At 42.1% G+C, this 20,863-nt stretch overlaps 1 protein-coding gene across 1 annotated transcript in view; it reads right to left on the bottom strand.

Annotated features, from left to right (window-relative positions):
• ZSWIM6 (zinc finger SWIM-type containing 6) overlaps positions 1 to 14,758 on the bottom strand; it is a 211,800-nt gene extending 197,042 nt beyond the window's left edge. Inside the window, exon 1 of the mRNA XM_063086876.1 lies at positions 14,110 to 14,758. Within this exon, the coding sequence (XP_062942946.1) occupies positions 14,110 to 14,758 (649 nt within the window). The remainder of the gene's footprint in view (positions 1 to 14,109) is intronic.
• Positions 14,759 to 20,863: the final 6,105 nt, after the last annotated feature.

Genomic DNA, 20,863 nt, shown 5'->3' with positions numbered 1-20,863 from the left:
AAAATGGAACACTACCTAACAATAATATATTTCCCCTTTGTGTAACTATTTAGAATTCAAATACTTTCATGTGGGCCTCTTTGTAGCCTCTTGATAGAGGTGACACAGGTATAATTATGCCCATTTTATAAGGGTTTGAGGAAGTTCAGAGCCAGTAAGAGACCTGCCTAGGAGCACAAAGATAGTAAGACAAGACCGCGCAGAGGACTCTATAATCTCCTGGCTCAGCCATCTTCTCTTAGTTCATGACCGTGTGATTAGCAAATGATATACTCACATAAGTGGCTAACTGCCTGCCTGTACCTAAAATGAGCAGTACCTGTGAACATCAATCTAAGATAAGAAAATACACAAACAGAATTGTATTATTAATATAAACACATGCTAAAATACTACAACTTCAAATAAGAATATGAAATTTTATGTTTTTAAATTGCAAAAAAAAAAAAAAATAGGAGGGGATACATCAAGCCCATGGAGACTGAAACTCTCCTAAATGCTTCCTTTTAGGCTTAACAAGAACCCAGACAGAAATCATATGTTTCCTATCTGCAAGAGATTGAGCCCACTCATGAAGACCAGACATAAGCCAAAGGTCTCCTTTTGGCTGATACCACTATTAAGAAGTTAACAAATTTGAAAAAAAAGTCCCCTTGAAAGAGAGAAAGAAGAAACCTTACACAGTATCTATAGAAATGTACTGGTAAGCCCAGTACTAGAAACCAACCTCCCTATCCAGGGGTCATATTCCCATTCAAAACACCTTCTTAAAAGAGTAAGTCATAGCAACTCAGATTCAGAAAATCAAACAGAAATTAGAACATGGAGCTACGTTTTTCAACTAAGAGAATTTCACACAGGCACCCAAAGGACTGGTATATAAACCAAGCCTATCATTCATTCAAGTGACATTTCAATGTCCACCATATACACGCTGCACTGGCACTACCAACAGATGGCTGTCCTGGTTTTAAAAATTTGCCAGGATTTTTTTTTTTTCTCAAACTAGCAGATTCATCTTTCACTCCCAAAAGGGGACTTTGTATTTAAGTGTTCTGTAATTCTCACTCCCAAAAACAAGATTAGAAATATCTACTAAACCACAGGAAACTCAAAATGATGACTCCATTACAGTCTATGGCAGAATATTTTTACATTTATTTGTTACCATTCATATTTTAAGTCAATTAGCCAATTAATGCTCCCTCTATCAAAGATGTTCAGAAGTCTGTAATCTTACAAAGGATTTGATATTCTGATTTCTCATAGGAAGAAACTGTCTCTTATTTCCTCCAATTTTTATATTAAAGAAGAGTTTCACAGTTGTGTTCTCAAGTTAGGAAAAGACCATGAATCAGGCCAAGGTCAGTATCTACAACAACTCCTTGCAGAATTTCATAAGGTCTACCGACTTTCACTGAAGAAACAGATCTGCCCTTCAATCTAGTAAGAAAACTGGATTATTTAAATGGATCCAGTCTGCTATTATAGATTTCTAAATAACTGAAGGTAGACTCTAAGACACAGAATATTCTAGACTTATTAAATAAGGCTTCTTGAAGGTCAGGTTGAAAGCTCAATTCTAAATGATTAAAAAGGCAAAACAAAAAGGAGAGAATTCATTGTTGCACAATTTAAAGAATCAAAGAGGACAACAGTAACTGAAGTAAATTTTTAAAACTAGCCTTTTAGAGTGCAATAGCCAATACAACTCTAAAACCACCATAAGACGGATTGTCATTATCCACTGAACTTTTACAGATTAATTCTGAATTACAATGTCTCCTACCTTTAACAGAAAGTCTGAAGGAGGAAAAGCAAGAAGTAGAATCAAGTTTTTATATAACAATATTAAATAAAGCAGCCCAGTGAACCATAAATTCCTGAAAGAGTGGGAACAAAAGAACTCTCTATATCTGAAAATGGCTCTTTAATTTTTTGTGTTCTTCTGAGCTTAACTCACTACAGCTTAACTCACCAAGACTCCAACATACACACACACACAGACACATTCAGAAAATATGAGGAGTCTTCAAAAAGTTGATGGAAAGACGTGCATTATCTTTTAATTTTATTTTCCATCAACTTTTTGAAGTACCCTTGTACAAACCACATTCTTGTGTATCAAAAAATAAATCACATAAAAAAGCACAAGAACCCAGAAGTTTAAGTTTTATGATTTATCAAAATCAAAAGACAAGCCATTGCTAAGCTATGAGCTACTAATACAAATTCAGATGTAATATATCACTAAATTTTGAATAAACTCAGTCACTAGCTCTTGTATCACCAATCATTTTCTAACACATCTAAAATTATAAACTAAGAAAATAAAAATTTAACGAAAGGAAAGAGCATGAAAAATCTTGAAACAAATCTGCTGAAATAACAATTTTTTAAAAATCTGTCCATTTTAAAATAAAAGTATTTTGCAATAAGTTGTTTAAATGAACAAAAAGTTTTTAAAGGTTTTTCCCTACTGTAGTAGTCCTTATTGAAAACAAAAATGCAATATTATCTTGGCCTTTGGAATTTCCTGCTATTTATGAAACAGCTTAAACAAAATGCCTTTTTAATAAAGCTGCTAAGAGAGATCCACGAACACTGCAAAAAAACTGCTCTGACAAGTTTCAATAAGAAAGTTCACTTGAACACTTATAAGGACTCCAAACAGCACTAGTCAAACTACCTACTAACCACGCTTGGTAAGCTGGAGCTGACATCATTTACATGACCCACCTAAATATAATTTAAATTACATTAGGAATCCATAAGATAGTCACTTACCTACTACCACCCAGTACATTATAATGTTCTATGCATCATATTAAATTATACATATATGCATATCTATATAGAGATACATCAATGATCTCCAAGCCACTTTTGAAATGCCCACCATAACTTCTAACTGCAGAAAGACATCATATGGTAAAATTACTACACTGAGATATAGTTCAATGTACTTGATACTCTATCTCCAAGACATTCCAATAGTATTTCCTAATGAATTTTTGTTTTCACCCTAAGTAAAAGAACTAAGATATTCTTGGATCAGCATCAGCAAACTGCCCAGCTTGCCCTTATCCAAAATATAAGCATCTCTGTTTTAAGATGTAAAAACCTAAATAAACTCTAAAATATCTGCCTTCGGTAAGTTATTAGGCCAGCAATTCACCTCTCACTAAATCCCTCAATTTAAGCTCTCTTATTTTCACAAAAGTGAATTCAGCAGAATTCATCCAATAACTACCATAAAGACAAAGTGAAGAAATCAACTTGATTCTATTTTTAGTTATTTTGGACAATTATTTTGTGTTACCTTAAGAAGGGTATCAGATCAATAACTAACTAAATGTTATCTTACCATACAACAGATCTAAGTACAACACTACTCACTGAATAAGTGAATAATCATCACTGTTTTTATGTCCATATTCAATGTAGTCCATGATAACCATAAATCACCCCTAACATACCCCCTCAGCTTTTCTATGTATCACTATAAGAAAGAATGTAATCATTATTCTTACCCAAGTCCCTTCTGGAGATTCAAATTCACCGCTGACATCCTTTTTAATTCTTTCTAAAATTATTCAAGAACAAATACAACGTATATTTTTTATTTTGAGTGCAAGAGATAATCAAATAAGTTTTTTTTTTTAATTGGCTTTATTGCAATTCTAGAATCGGGTGACACACTCTTCCATAAAATAGAGTAAGTGTTCCCAAATAAGTTCTTAAATTCACATATGTATCCAAAAGTTTGAAACTCAGTTTGCAAATACAATCTACATAATACCGCCTCTAGAGTGTGCAGAATCTAGACCCAGATACTGGTATTTCACCCAAAGTCTAGCTGCACTCTATAATAAATAAGCTTTTATATTAAACATGTTACTAGAGTATTAACCAAACCTAAACACAAATGTGTTAGCCAAGAGAACACTGACAGCTGTAGAAAAAACAGTACATGCTTTTTAAAAATGTCTGATGGTACCTATAATTATATAAACCAATCCAGACTCTACCACTTCAACAGTAATGGCAAAGATGTCTGAGGCATATTAAATACATCATGAAAATTCACACTTCTTGGTGCCACCACAAAACCAAAATTATCAAGCTAAATATGTCTGACCTGATAAGGCAATTCTTAAATCTTTCTCCTATCTAAAATAAACTGTTACATGTTTAAAGATTTATTATTTATGATAACTACTATTACAAATCAATCATTTATTTTAAAAAATGCACATCCAACTTCCAAAAAGCACAGGTTAATAGAGTACCATCACACAGGGTTTGATAACCGAAAAGTTAAGTTTCTGACATTTGCCAGCAGTCCCACAACATGCTGGCCCTGTGCCATCATGGCCTGATGCCAGCCTGATGTAGGGCCAGGCTAAAAATAGCAGCTAAGCAGCAGCTAGAACACATAGGTCCTTCTGACTTCAGCTTTATTTCCCTAAATCAAGGGGAGTTGGACAAAGGTGGGGGGGCAGCTACAGGGAATGAAGGAAATGGAATATACTCTCAGTAGGTATTTCTTAACTCTTCAGATTTGTGTTTTGTTTTGTTTTGTTTTCCTACCACACCCTCCTACTCCTCACTTCCCCCACCCCATCCCCAATAAAGGAGAGAGGAAGACGGGAAAGGCAGGGGCGGGGGGGGGGGGGGGGGGGGAAGCGGGAAGGAGAAAGGAAGGAAGGAGCTGGAGCTCTGAATCAGGCTGGGTTCAGAACCACCCCCTTCTCCTGTCCTCAAGTCTTACTTGACTCTACCATCATCACAAAGCAGCCATTGGTCATTTCAGTCCTCAGCTTTACCACGGTCTACAGAAAGTATAAACTAGTTGGGCTGAAGGGCTGTCAGACAAAAATTACAAAAGTGATATTTGGGGAAACTTGAGAAGAGAGAACTGTAAGATGGCATCAAGAATACAAAATCCTAAGTGCTAAGGAAACTTAAAGAATGCTAAAAAACAAAATCCTAAAGGAATAAGGTTAACATATTAAAACATTTGCTTATATACAACAATCAGATTATGCCTTTCTGGTATTTGAGTTTTATTTTATGACAAGTATTTATAAAAATCATGACCATCTTCTTCACAGAAATGAGTTAATAGAAAAACATAGCAGGAGCAAAGGTTCAGCACAACGAAATACAGTGCTACCTTCAACCTCTTCAGGCCTTTACGGAGAAAAGATCAATGACAACACCAGAAGAGGCTCCAGGCTGTGCCATTTACACATAAACTATGAGATACCTATACTTCATTCATAAAAATGCTGGTCACTGTCAGCAAGTATTTAACAGGTACAACCTGGCACATACAGAATTCTAAATTGTACCAATGTAATTAAGAAAGGGAATTTAAAACTTGCTTCTGTGGGCTCATTCTACGTGATACCTTCTTATGTATATTTTCTGTACAATATCTTCCAACATTAGAGATCTGACACCAATTAACAATAAAGAACACTTTAAGTAAACAGACAGACTTAAATAAGGCAAGACCAGGCAGCAAGTCACTTGAATTTTAAGCACATTAACTCACTAAATGAGCTTCCAATTTATCTGGTCAACTTACTGGGATAGTAAGAGTTTAAATGTACTGACAGGTTCTACTGCATCCTTACAATTAACATCAGGGTTTGGTAACTGCACAGGTAAAACTCTCTTTTTCAAACAATGTCAAATTTCTTTACAGAGAGAAGAAATAGTTTATTTTTTTATTGTAACATTTAAAAAGGGCCTTAAAACAAGATATATAATTTCTTATATATTTTTTGAGAACATATCTTTGCTGCATATATATTAGATCTAACCTACAAGGGATTTCTCTCTCAAAATTTAAAAATGTCGCATGGAAGATGATGAAAATCGCCCAACACAACCATCCTCCAAAGCTGAAATTCATTTCTAAGACATTTTAGAAATGTGGTGTTTTTTGACTAAAAATTTAAAATACACATTTAAAAATCAGGAACTGGCCAGTTAGTTCAGCTGGTTAGAGCACGGTATTACAACACCAAGGTCAAGGGTTCTGATCTCCTTATCGGCCAGCCACCAAAAAAAAAAAAAAAAAAATACATAATAGCTAGATCACAATTTAAAATTCAGGCCACTGTAAATCCTGTGCTTTAGTTCCCTCATCTGTAAAATGAGAATACTGTAATAACAATGCCTCCTCATAAGGCTGCTGTTAAATATGAAGAGCGCAGAAGAGAGCAGTATCTGGCATATGAGTAGGTACTGTTAAAATGCTGGCTGTTATTACTCTTACTATTAGTAAATGTTGTTGTAGTTGTATTAACAGTCTCACCTTAAATCACATCCAGCTGCTTCAGTGAAGAACCACCTCAAATCATACAAAAAGTCTTTAAAGGTTACAGAAGTTATTAAAGTTTTGAGGCCACATCAATTATTTGAAAGAAGTGTACACATGAATAGATATATCACAAAGGGTTATGTATATACTATTTATTGGCCATGAGGGAGAAGTCATACCAACAAAAACAGTGAAATACACACAAAAGCAAGTCAAATAAAGAACACTACTGGACAAGTTTCATAAACACAGAAATTCAGAGCAAACTTCTTACTGGGTATTAACTTCTGTTCTGCAAAGCACTTTAAACTTTCAGTAAATTCTTTATTTCATGGATGTACACACAGCTGTAGTATAGTTTTGTACTGTTAGCATTTGTAACTTTTCCTGAACTTTCTCATAACATTCCTACAATTTCCAAATATCTACAAATGTTTTACACTAGCATGTATTTAGCATGCAAGAACCATTGCTGAACAGAAGTCAGAACAGAATTTAGTCTGAAACTAAAACACTATCTAGAAATACTTTTATAGCATTCAAAAAAGTGTTAGCCAAATAACCTCTCCAACAGTACAGTCAATTTACATTAAAGAATATGCTTGTTTTGATTTCTGAGACTACCAAACATTGCCATCAAATTAAGAGAAAGACTAAGCAGTCAAAAAACAGTCAACGTTTAGCTTTGCCATTTGCTGTGTCACTGTGTACAATTTACTCAACCTGTCTGGGCCTCAACAGTCTCATGAGCAACATGGGAAAAGCTAGAATTGATGTTATCATTTCACCTCAAAAACCTCCACAGCTCTACAAGCAGATAACAGCTATAATGCAAGACTATTTTATTCATGAAAACAGCTTCTCATCTTTCAGCATATTTTAAGAGAAATGAAACAGTGCATCTGTACACGGGGATCACCAGAATATACTTAGTGTAACCATACTCAAATTATACCTAGGTGAATTTGTCTCCTTTTCTGCTCACTTGTGAACATCGTGTTTGTTGTATGTACAATAGCTGACACAAAACTAGTTATCACTTAAGAATCCCACAGATATAAAACATCTGGCATACCCTTAGCAAAAGTTTATTTACTACCAGCTGAAAGTTCAAAATGATAAGCAGATTTTTGCACTGCATTCCCTCCAAAGCTTGCTTTAGCTATCTTTTCTAGGTGAAAGAAATTAACAAAGCATCCTATTTTACGAAGCGAAAACCTTTTACAAAGCACATTCTTAGAACACAGGGCAGTGAAAGCAAAAACTGAAAAGATACCCAGGCTTTTTAAACCAATCTAATCAATAAACTGTATTTGAAAATCTGGCTAGAATTGAGAAACAAACACCTCATTTTAAAGGACAAGGCTATGTAACATTTTCCCCCAAAATATCATTCTATATTGATTTCTCAGAAAGAGGTAGAGTCTTCCCATCCATTTAAAGGAGGTAACAGCTCATGTTTTCAAATTTACAGTACTCCCCAAACATTTACATGTCAGAAAATTAATAAACCAAGAAAAGTAAATTAGGCTTTTTGTTGGGAGAAAGCACCATTTTTTTAATTATACCATGGTAATCTGAAAGTTAGCTAAAAACGGTTTGGGGGGGGTTCATGTAGTTTATTAGCACTTAGAAAACACTTTCCTATAACCTGCTTTGGTTATAAGATATTTATTAGTTACCTATAATCTGCTTTCTTTTCTAGTATATTTGTCCTCTTAAATATAACAGTTTAAGTTAACAGCAGGTTGAATTTAATGATTTCCCAACAAAAATTTCTAATGCTAAATGAATGTTTTATCATACATACATGTAAGTATGATTCTTAAAATAAGGTATCAAACTTATTGGAGAAAACGTACTGTCCAACCCAAAAACATAAAGCATGTAAACATGTGAAAACTATTTTCTGTACTATGCAGATCCAATCATGAAATTTTTAAAAGAGACAGCTTTCTTAAAAAGAAAACATGTCATTCCTCTACTGCCACGCTGTTCACTGAATATATTACTAGATGAAATCAGACACTCTAAACTAAACCCTTAATATGAGATTGAGCAGAGGAGAGGTGCTGAGTCTTTCCACATAAAACATTTAGAGTTAGAATTGAGATAAATTGGGGCCGGCCCTGTGGTGCACTCAGGAGAGTGCAGCGCTTGGGAGCGCAGCAGCACTCCCGCTGCGGGCTGCGGGTTCGGATCCCATATAGGGATGGCCGGTGCGCTCACTGGCTGACCGCGGTGCGGATGACACCAAGCCAAGGGTTGCGATCCCCTTACCCGTCACAAAAAGGACAAAAAAAAAAAAAAAAGAATTGAGATAAATTGATTATCCATTGTGAAAAGAAAAGAGGGCCAGGATAAACATCTTATAAATCAGAAAGGACATACTTAAGACAATAATGACTTGAATTGTTCAATTAACTGCAATAAATCTTTTATTAAAGGACATGCTCCACAGGCATCCTGATGTTTCTAAAAAGAAAGGCATCAAAGTCTCATCTACAAAAAGGATGAAATTCAATGCAAAGTGGAAAAGATAATGGGGATGGCCTTTTCAATCCAACGGTATACTCATAAGTGTGTAGCAAAAAATTAAAGACTTAGTCAAGAGCAGAAATGTTTGCTTAACCTAAACCTGCAATTCTACCTTCCATTACTGTTAAAATCTTTGGGCTACAAAAAATATCGTCTCCTGAACACTTTAGATTTCCCTACTGGATCAGAGAACTATGTATCATAACAAATTCCAAGTATTCTTCACCTAAAACTGAAAATTTAACTTCCCTGAACAATGCTGAAGACATATGAGGTATTAAAATACTTTCAAAAATCAACTGTAAACAAATCAGACACCTCAATTCACACAAAAGTACAATAAAAATATATATGAGACTGTTTTCAAAATTTCTACTTTTGTGTACTTTTTCATTAATCAAAAGGCAGAAAAGTGTAGGATCTGATTCAAAATTGTTCTATATTATTAACCTTGAAAATGCATTCAATGAAATGTAATATCATCAATAAACAAAACACCCAATTCTGAAAGTACATTTGGAATCACACCTTTATATAGTAATCGCTGGTCTGTAAAGAAAATCAAAATACTCAATGGCCAATTAATTATCTGATTAAAATTTTTATTTGCCCTAATTCTAATGATGATCCCCTTCTACTGCCTTGCTACCCCCCTAAAAAACACCAAATTTTAAGTTATGAATTTGAAAAGACTGTAAGAGTATATTTGCCACAGTGTTAATGGAATTCTGGGTAATATTCTTTTCTCTCAAAAGTAACTAAGAAAAAAAAAGGCAACTCCTTTTAAAACTTCTCTCCTCTCTCACTCAAAAGACAAGAAAATAGTTTTGCTTAAACTATTTCTTGCTTTCAAAATGACTATTTAGTCACAAATAAGGAAACTGTTTTAAAACAAAACAGGGCTTTCCTGTTAGCTCAGTTGGTTGAAGCATGGTGTTATAACACCAAATTCAAGGGTTCGGATCTCTGTACCCGCCAGCCACCTCCCCCCCAAAAAAGAGATGTACACCAGATTTTCGGAAAGGACACACACGCTCACACACTTGAGAACACAAATATACACACACAAACACGCTGAAACAAAAAATATAATTAAAAACTCAAAGGTAGTTTTTGTTAAGTCTCTATATTTAAAAAAAATATGCTTCTAAGTTTTAAGGAATATCCAATAAGATAGACATAAAGTGAAAAGAAAAATTTCCCCCAAAACCTTTCCCATTCACTTAACTGCCCTTCTCCAAAGAAACCCACTATTCAGTGGTTGCTGGTATAGCCTTCCAGATATTTTTATGCACTTACACACAACACACAAGACTTTTTTGTTTTAAACATAAGTTATAGCACACTATACGAAGTTTTTGACTTATTTTTAAGTGAAATGAGGGTCCTCTTTCCTTGTCAATCACATAAATCTACTTCACTTTTTTTTATGGTTGCATAGTTCTCCACTGAGTACTTATTTCTTAACCAATACCTTTCTGAGAGAAATTTAGGTTGATTCTAGCTTTTCAGTATTAGAAACCATACTGCCATGAGTATCACTATGCAGAACATCTTCATGCAACAATATCAATATTACCTATAGGATAAATATTACCTATAGGATAAATTTCATATAGAAATAACACAAAGAAACTGTTGCCAAGTAGCATGATAAGCAGCCCCTTCTCCAACCTCCTCAACAAATTCTAGGTATTGACTACCTATCTTTTTAGACTTCCCCAGTGCAGCTGACAAAAAACAGCATCTCATTTTACTTGTGTTCTTTATGTAACAGTGAAAGTGAATATGTTTACTGACTATTTGCATTTCTTTGTCTCTGAAAGGTGTTGCTGACTTTCCTATTCATCTTTTTTTTTTTTTAACTGATTTTTAGTTATCCACTAGACCTTGGTCAAACGTATTATAAATATTTATGTCAGTTAGCTGTTTAATTTGGTTTATGGTATTTTCAACCCTGCAGAAATCTTTAGATTTTTATCTAATTAAATATATGTCTTTTTCTTTATAGTTTGAGTTTTGGGTCACATTAAGAAAACTCTTTCCCAGGCAAAAATTTGGAGAAAATGTTTTATGTAACTTCTAAATAATTACTTACATTATGTTGCTAATACGTGCCAGCACCTTTGGACAGCTCTCTTCCAATACCAATTATTTAACAAAAATAAGCCAACTACGTTTTCTCTAAAACCTTCCTATAGTCAACTGATGGGCAATCTGCACCAATTAAATATTGCTTACAACTACTACACCAAGGTTTAAATTGTTTCCTTTAAATTTTTTCCTAAAAATCTAGAAGTTGAAAAATAATAACTACCCAGTAGTTTCAATTTCCAGCAAGCCCCAACTCTCTATCCCTCAATCCTTAAATAATCTTCAACAGCATAAATGTAAAATTAAGTCCAACAACTAGATTTTCCCTATGGTAGCTATAATTTAGTCATTTCTACAATAGTCAATGAATACTTCCTGCATAAACAAACTTGTAATTTTACAATACCAGAAAATTGCTTATAATACTATCAGAGTATTCTGTTCATTTCTATCTCAGGTTCTGAAACAAAAGTGTTCTGCCTCAACTCACAATTATAAAATAAGCCTCTTGAGTTAGTATACCAATTCAAACCACCACTTAAAGCTAAATTAGATGGTTAATCTAGCCACCCTCTCTCCATTCTCCCCATTAAGGGGATTTGGGGGGAGACTTGGTCATAAGTTTTCTATCTCACAGCGCCAGCTGCCAGGCATTTAACAGCCTTCATCTCTAAGCTTGGCACAACTAATACAACTTGGAAGTTAAGTTAATTGGCAGAACTCAGAGGGGAAAAAAGAATATTTTCCACAATTTGTACAGCACTTGTTTAGCACGTATGTAAGTGTTTCCAAAGTGGCGGTCAACTCCTCAAACTATACTAGAAGCATCATACCACTTCACGTGAACCACTGCCAATTTCATTCAGTGGCCTCCTACCCCTTTGGGGACTATTCAAAAAGTTACTATTTTCTTTTACAACTACTCACCCAGGCCTCTTCCACTGATGAAAGCAGGCAAAGCCCACGCTGTGTGTCTGTCTCCTAGAGAAGATTGCATCTTTTATTTATCGCCCCTTGGCTTTATTTTCACAGTGAATTCCTGGCTTAAATGCAATCAGCCAAGAAACCCTCCCTATGTGCTCTGCTGTCATTCCTCATTGCTTGCAAGCAGAGTCAAGCACAAGGGTAAAAAAAAAAAAAAAAAAAAAAGACCTCAACACTGCCGGCCAAGCCATAAAAATTCACAGACTCTAGTTTGTTATACTGAGAATCCATAGATGTGCTTCGATCCGTTTCAACCCGGCAGGAAACAAACAAACAAAAAAAGGTATGTAACTTGAAAGAATGTTAATTAGATTTTTTAAAAGAAAAGAAAAAAAAAAAAAAAAAAAAAAGGATGGATAGCCTCAAAAGCCAAAACCCCTCTAGACAGAAGGAAAGGGTGCCGAGCATAGAAAAGGCAACACTGGGGGCTGCCTTTGGAAATAATGACCATGCAGAAAATCACGTTTGCAGATTGCATTAGAATTCAAATTAACCAGACAGGATTAAAACAAATCTTAATTCTCTCTTGGGGCCCCTAACCAGACCCCCACTCCACTCCGAAAGAAGAGAAGATAAAAGGAACTGATTACAGAAAGAGAGAAAAGATTACATTAAAAATCAAAGAGATACAGATGCTTCCAAGTCTATCCCTATTCATTTGGTACCTTGTTTACCACTACAGTTTCAAACAGACTCATTTGGGTGGGGGTCAGAAAATAAGACATTTGCAATCAGGAGAAAAAATATGGGGAGAAGAGAGCTTCACTATAGCATTGTTCTTTCTGTCCAGCTCAAACATTTCCATTACTATGGCTGAGAAAAATATCTGGAAAGGAAAAAAACAAAGCAAAACAAAACATTTTGGGGGAGGGGATACGGGCACGCTTTTAAACTCGGTATTTGAGAAAACTCTCATGGTCTGTCAGAGAAAAGAGGGCTGTGCGGCTTTAAATCACAAGTCCTTCTCTCGCCTTTGTCAAATATCTTCTACTTTACAAGCCCTGAAAAGAAATAAAGAGACTCTTTTGTTTGGTTTCCCCTTTTGGGAGGATGACAGAAAATTGAAAAGGACACAAATAAACCCGAAAATGAGAACAAAGTGCTGGGTCGTGCCGGGCTGCCGGGCGACCGCGCCTGAGCTACGCGGGAGCGGCCACCTACCCCTCCACCTCGCGGTCCCGCAGCCCCGGCTGTGAGCCGCAAGTCCCTAACTGCTGGCGATGGCTCGCCCCGAGCGCCACGACCTGATCACCCAACGCTAACAAAACTCCGGCGGCGGGGCACCCGGGGCTCGGCCGCGGCCCTCACAGGGGCGTCTGGAGCCGGTCCCACAGAAAAGGGAAGCGCGAGCGGCTCCTTCTCGGGCTCGCGCTCCTTAATTCAAAGGCGTCCATGGGGCGAGAGGTCCCTCGGGGGGTGGGGGGAGGCCGCCGCCTCCTTCTAATGCTGCTCTGAGACCAGAGAGGCGCGTGAGGGCGGGGGGAGAGACATTTAAACCCGGGGCGGCCGGCGGGGCTCGCCTGGGCCAGACGCCCCAGTGACCCCAGAGCGCCGCGGCCGCTCGCCCGTCGGAGCCCTGAGAGGTGCGGCCGCCAAACGGCATTAAATGTATTCTCCTCTCCTCAAACCGCCAGGGGCGGGGAGAGAGGAAAAGAGGGGCGAGTAACAGACAGGGGAAAAGGGGGGAGATCGCGGAGCGGCCCGGCCCCGGCCGGCATTGTCTGTGCGGCCCGCGCCCCCTCCCCCGCCCCGCACGGCCCCGCCACACACACACCGGAGCCCAGCCGTCCGCCCGCGCCTTTGTCCACGTCCGCCCCCCAAAACGGACAAACAGCCCTCCGGGATGTGCTCTCCGGGAGGAGAGCAAGGAAAGGAGCGCCGGCCGTGAGCGCCGACACCCACCCCGCCGACCCCGCCGAGGGGCGCGTCCTGCTGATTCATTTCCCAATCGAGCCGGCCCGTCCGGGGAGACGGGGGGTGGGGAGAGACGGCAGGAAATGGGCGCTCCGCTCGGGAGGACCGTCCGGGCCGGTGAGGACACGGGGCCGGAGTGCGGGCGCGCGCCGGGCTGGGGGCTGCTCACAGGCGAGGAGCAAGCGGCACCCCCGAGGGACAGGACGAACGGACAGACAGCCCGCAGCTGCCCCGTGACTCACCGACTTGCAAGACGTTGTCTACGCAGCCGCTCTCCAGCAGCGCGATGCCCCGGCGGAAGGGCAGCCGCGTCTCGTCGCCGCCGTCCGCTGCCCCGGCGGCCCCCACCGACGGGGCCCCGGCCCCCACGGCGGCGGCGGCGGCGGCAGCGGCGGCGGCGGCTGAGGTGGCGGCCGGCGAGGACGAGGAGCCGCCGCCGCCCGCGCCGCCTGCGCCGCCGCCCGCGCCTCCTGGGCCGCTGCTGTCGTCGCCGGGGCCGCCCGCGGCGCCGCCACCGGTGTTGAAGGACGAGTACATGCAGATCTCCCGCTCGCTGCGGGGGAAGGACCAGTAGACTATGCGGCGCTGCACCGGCTCCGGGATGCGCTCGAAGCGCTCCTCCACGCGCTGGAACGGCCACTTCTCCGCCACCCTGCGCGCCGCGATGTCCAGCAGCGACTCGGGGCTCTGGGTCTTGCCAGGCGGCAGCAGCCCTAGCGCCGCGCCGCCCCCGCACGCCGCCACCACCGCGCCGCCCGCCCGCGTGCCGGGCCGACAGGCAGAGCTGTACCCGCCACCTGCACCGCCGCCGCCGCTGCTGCCCCCGCCGCCGCCGCCCGGCCGGCAGCAGAGCCGTTTCGCGGGAGGAGGCTGCTGTCCGCGCTCCGCCATGACCGCGCCGCTTCTAACCCGACAGCGGAAGTGCCGGGACCCTATAAACGGCACAAGGAAGCGCGACACGCACACGCCGTCGCGACGCCACGCTGCCATCTAGGGCCCGCCGCTCCTTGTACGGGCACAAGAGGTGGGGCCTCCGGCTTGACGTTAAGGCTGAGGCGGGGCTCCGATAGGGGGAACCTAGGATAGGGGCGGGGCCTATGCAAATCACTGAGCTAAAACATAAATAGAGCACTCGGCGGACACGGGGGTGGTGGGGGTGGCCGGGTTGGGTGCCCGGTGGGTTGTGAGAATGTCAGGCTGCTGTGATGCAGGGGGGCGGGGCTCAGGCGGGGTTCCCGCGGGAGGAGGCGGGCCGCCGGGCCTGGCCTAAGGTGAGTGGGTCCCTGCGCCCCCTGCGCCCCCTGCCTGCTCAACTTCCCCCTCCAGTTCCTTGCCCCCTTTTGATGTCCGACTAGTGAGGACGCGCCTCGTGGGTCGCAGCGGAGAGGTAGGTAGAGATGGAGGGTGTGCAAAGGGGAGGAGTCGGAGCGAAATAGGGGGCGGGGCCCGCGGGCCGATGCCCCACCCCCCCGTCAGCCTGCTCGCCGGGGGAAAAGCCTCTGGGCGGAGGAGGCGCTTTCAAAACAAAGAAATGCGGAACGGAGCCCGGGGGACGCGGGTGGAGAGGAAGGCGGAGGAGGCGCGGCCGAGGCAGGCCGCTTCCCCGCTTCCCCTCCAGTCAGTCTGGGGGAACTCCCCCCACTCCCAGCCGAGGCTGCGGCGCCGGGGAGGGGGGAAGAGGGCTGCGCTCCGCGGCTGTTTGCCACTTCACTTTCGCAGACCCGGGTGGGGAAGGAGAGCGCCCGCCCCGCTGCCCGGCGTGGCTGCAGCGCACCCAGCCCCGAGCCTCGCGTCCATTCTGTCCCAGCTGCCAAGCTGGAACAAGCCGGTCAAGTGCCCGAAAACGCGCCGAGCGCTGGGAACCTGCCGCGCGTCCCGCGTCCCGTCCTCGCGCTCCCTCATCCCCTCGGGCCAGGAAGCCGGCCCGCCCGCGCGGAACGGGGAGCTGAGCCGCCTGTGCCGCCCCCTCGGCCGCGCCGCCGTGTCCCTGCTCCAGCTCGGGGCTCTCCCGTTCGAGGTGGAGCGTCCACCCGGGCGGTGGATTTAGCAAACACACCTTTGTGAGTACACACGCCGTGGAGGCGCGCGCAAACCCCACGGGCGCGCGCGCACACAGCCCAGCCGGCAGCAGACGGCGCACCAGGAGGTGGACGGCGGCCGCGAACGCGCTCGGTGCGCACGGGCTCTGCGGTCCGGCTGCGCGGAGTGCAGGCGCCCGGGACCCGCGCCGCTCTCCCTGGCGGGGCGCCCGAACGGCCAGTCCTCCCGGGGCAAAGAGGCTTGGGGGGCGGGTGAAGGAGAGTGAACGAGGAGTGCAGCGCGGGGGTGCGAGGGCGCCAGCGAAGGTGGAGTTGGAGAAGCGAGTCCCGGTTTGAACCGGGAACGCTGCGGACATTGTTCCTCGCACTTCACAGAGCTTGGCCAAATCGGCGTCCAAGCCGCAGACTGCATTAACTGGTTAGAGACACCCTTACTTTCTGTTCCACCTTCTGTCTTTACTCTAAACAGTGTTACTGACACCGTCCTGTTGTTGCAGATAAACTACATCTCCTTTTACACTTGCGCATCTTTTAAGGTTATTGGCTGCCACCCACCCGCCTGCCTCGTTACCTAGATTTAAAGGGATAGAGCGCTTTGGCGTTTTCAAGAAAATCGCCCACTCAGGGCCGAGGCCTGGAGACCTCGAGCTCAGCGTTGGGCCTTCACAAGCCCCAGGCTGCAGGTCCCTGGGGACGGGACGCTGGCAGACTTTCCTTAGCTGCCTTACTTGTTAGGAAAATTTTGGTGACACTATGTTTTTGTATATCCGTCTGGTATTTTTCTGGGCAGCTCCTCAATGCCCAGGAAAACGCCTGGGCAGAAAACTGGAAGATTTTTATGGGCAAATGGAAGGGCAAGTTTCTTTCCTCCGGTGGTTTCATTTCTGGGTCTCTTAAACATAGAAATAATTTTTTTAAAAAAACTTCTAAACATGGGTGATAGAAGAAAGTAAGTTGAAAAGTAAAATACGATATGGGCTCTATTTTGTCCTCAAAAACGGTCATGATAGGACTTAGTCTTGTGTGATGAGTAGTTTACCACGCATTTTCACACATATACACATAGAATCACTGAACTGGAAAGTTAAAGTTAACAAAACTGGTGCCCCCAGACAGGATAAGTGACTCATTCAGGGTTATACGGGGCGTTAGTGGAAGAGATTAATTCACATTGAACAGGAAAATAGACACCTTTGGAGGTGCCTAACGTTTACAGATTTCTATATTCTGATGAGCTGAAGAGACTGGATTTAAGGCATAGCCCATGGCTGGAGAGATCTAGTTTAACTCTCTAATTTAGGGACAAGTCCAGAGCCACCAATTCAGCCTGCCCCAACTTGCCCTCCCTGCAGTCTCTCACACTGTGACCACTCTCTTCCTCTTAAACTGTCCCCCTCCCTGGGTTTCTCTGATACTCTGCCTTTCTCCAGTGTCTCTCTTTTTTCTATATCTCACTTTTGAGTTTATCTTCCTCCAAACTGTTTAATGTACACCCTGCCCTTTAGCCTATCATGTTTCTCTTCATTTTTGGTGACCTTAGAGAGTTTCCCCATTCATTCCACAACCATTTCCCAAAGCATGGTCTCCCCCTCGGCTTACTTGTTTCATCCTGGTGGCCAGCTCACTTTCCCATTGCTACAAGGATGCCCACGGCCACCTCAAACCCAAAGCACCACCTTTCCCCAGTATCCAGGTACTCTTTCTTGCCCTATATGGCGGTACTTCGAAAAGTTCATGGGAAGGGCTGGCTGGTTAGCTCACTTGGGAGAACATGGTTCTGGTAACGCCAGAGTAACAGTTCGGATCCCTGTACTGTCCAGCTGCAATTTCATGGAAAAATTCATGTTATCTTTTAATTTTATTTTTCCACGTACCTTTTGAAGTACCCTCATATTTTTACTGTTGTCACCTGTTCCTAGGCCCCCAAGCTTTACTCCTCTTTGCCTTTGCCTCCTGCTGTAACTCCCACAGTTTACAAGCTATGTTGTCTATCCCAGCCCCTCTCACTGCTCACAGTCAATTATTCCTCCTCTTCACTCTGCAAGAGCCTGCTCACTGGTGTGTCTGTGTAGCCTTTCCTCCTCCAAATCATCCTCCACCCAGCTGCTGTGCTTCCTGAAGTACATTTCCGATGGTGTCACCCTCCTGCTCAAGTCCCTTTAAATGGCTCTCTGCTGCCTACTGGAAAAAGTTCAAACTCAGGTCTGATCTTGACCAAACCCAACTTTCCAGCCTTGTTTTCCACAAAAATCCAACAAAACTCCTGGTTCCCCAACAGGAATTCTGTTTGTCCCATTAGGATTTCTCCATTTTCCTGCTGCCTGAAATGTCTCTCTGTTCCCTTGCAACTTGTCAAATTCCTACCCTTCCTTCGAGGATTTGTTCAAATGCCATTTCCTCTGGGAAAACCCACCTGGATGTGTGATCTCTCTCTCCTCAAGCCCTTCTAACACTGTGGATCTTTCCTGTGACATTTATACCATTTTGCCTAGCATCACACCTATGTTTACACTTCCCTATGTCATTGTCTTCTCTCTCTTCCCTGGTTAAAAGTTCTTTGAGGGATGGAATTATGCCTCATCCACCTCTGTAGTCCCCAAGTGCCCAGTACTGCACTGCACAGCTTCTGTCTCCCCAGAGATTAGCTACGCCCATGAGCCAAAGGAGAAGTAAATGGTGGTATGTCATCTTTGGCTGGTGCTTGTGCCCGCTCCCATTTTTGAATATTTATAGTGTCTTTTCTGATGTTCATAGACATCATCACTAAATTGCTTATAATTGCCCTTTTCCAGCAGGCCTCTACCCCAGGGACCAAATCAGGGGTAGAACCCTCTCCAATGTTTACCATTAGGCAATGGCAGGAAATTAAAGTACAGAAAGTCTACAGTTTCCCATATGCAGTGACTCATCATATCACATCACACGGCACCATATTAGCCAATGCAGTCCGGAGCTAGGCTCCCTGGCAGACTTCATAAACAGTACTCCCAGTAGCTAAACTGATGAACTCTAGGAAGAGAGAACTCCCCTACCCCCACCCAAGTACCATATCCAGCATCTGGCCCATTGCAGTTGGATGCTTAGATGGATAGATGGACAAATGGATGGTAAAGGAATCTACTTGAGAAGGGCAGTGGAGTCCTAGTCAGGGATCTATCATGGCTCCTCCACCCTCCTTTCATTTAAATTGAAAAACTTAAATTGAATTCAGTAGGGGTTTATCAAATTTCTGGACCAGTGGTTTTCAAAGAGACCCCTAGAGTGCCCCACAGCATAATGCACACAACTTTGGAGCTGGGAACCAGAAATTAGCACGTCGCAAGCTCCCCACATGAGTCTTCTTTACAGTAAAGTTTGGAAACTACTCTTTGGTGGCAAGAACTTCACACAGTCTCAGCACTTAGGAGGAGGCCTGCAGAAAAAGAAAACGACATTTCCTCATCATTATTGCTAGTCATCTCAGCTAATTAAGACAATAATTTGCCATCAGTAGGAAGATTCCAAGACATGAGGATTGGATTAGATCTAAGGAATTTCAAGTCATCTGAAGATGGACACAAAGTTATGCTCATTTCCATTCTGTTATATTTTTTATTTTATAACCAAAGTCAATTATGTTCCATAGAATATAATTAAATTGTTTAGAGGGGAATAAAATCCTAAGACAGCATAGTTAACCTATGGACCAAGCATTATTCTTCCCTCCAGTGGAATGACAGAGAATTCCACTGTGTGTGTCTAAAAAGGTTGAAGAATGAGGTATTTACAGATGACACTTCATCAGTGAAAAATGTCCAGTAGCAGGGAAAAGTGCCAAAAGAGTCCTGGTCAGTCATTTTTACCAAATGGATTCTCGAGCAAAAGATGAAGTGGGCAGGAAATGATCAACCCAGGATTGATAAATTTAAAACAATTGCTCTGTTTTGAAGAGGGGAAAAATTTGCTCCATTTTAACTTTGTTAAATCTTGGAAAATCAAGCTACTAATATCTTACTATTAATTTTTAGAGAGTGGGTATAGGCAGTGCTAGATACTTTACAACAATAACTCTGTTGATGCCTTAGCCCACTTACACAAGAAACAAATGAAGAAACTGAGGCTCAGAAAAATTTGCCAGAGATTATTTGGCTCCTAACTGGCCAAGCAGGGATTCAAATTCAGTCTGTCTGACGCCAAAGCCAGAACTTTTTCCATTATCCACTATTTCCCAAACTTGCCAGATCCTAAGAATTACCCTGAGCACTTGTTAAAAATATAGATTTCCTTTACCTCTTCCCTAGAGATTCTGATTCAGCAGGGCTGGAGTGGGGCTTGGAATTTTTTTAATCCATGCCCTGGATAACTCTTCAGAATTGGCAAAATTGGGAATTATTCCACGCTGCATTGTCACTCATTAACCCACACTTTTTTATTCCTCAAGATGTACCCTTCTACAACTTGCTGTAATTGTAAGAAAATATGTTCAATCACTGATCAACAAACCAATCTTTTCCATCATACTTCTAAGAACAGTGTATTCTGTTAGGTTACAATCTAGAATTCTGAAACATAAATAATTACATCTCAACATATACCAAAAATTAGATTGGCAATGTGCTTACAGATAAATTTGTTTCAAGTTTTGTAATTTGGACAACTCAAGAGGTAAAAAGTATTTGTTTTCATTAAATATTAGATAATATACTCTTGTAATTTTTAGAAAAAAAATTTTAGCGTAAATATAGGCTGTGTAGAATTTCAGTAATGTAAAAACTGACCAGACTATTATTCTAATATTCATTCCAATCCAAAGTTCACTTATGAAGTTCTTACGAAATGAAAACATCTCAAAACTGGAATGTTTATCAGGCCTTAAAACCTAGTGATAGCCAAAAGAAATAGGAAACGCCACATTTAATTATAGCTTTTAGTCTTTCCCCTTCTTAATAACCAAATTTTTACTAAGTATTTTGTTAAG

Source organism: Cynocephalus volans, chromosome 2 (genome assembly GCF_027409185.1).
Source record: "Cynocephalus volans isolate mCynVol1 chromosome 2, mCynVol1.pri, whole genome shotgun sequence".
Lineage (NCBI taxonomy): Eukaryota > Metazoa > Chordata > Mammalia > Dermoptera > Cynocephalidae > Cynocephalus > Cynocephalus volans.
This window is presented reverse-complemented; position numbering and strand designations above follow the sequence as displayed.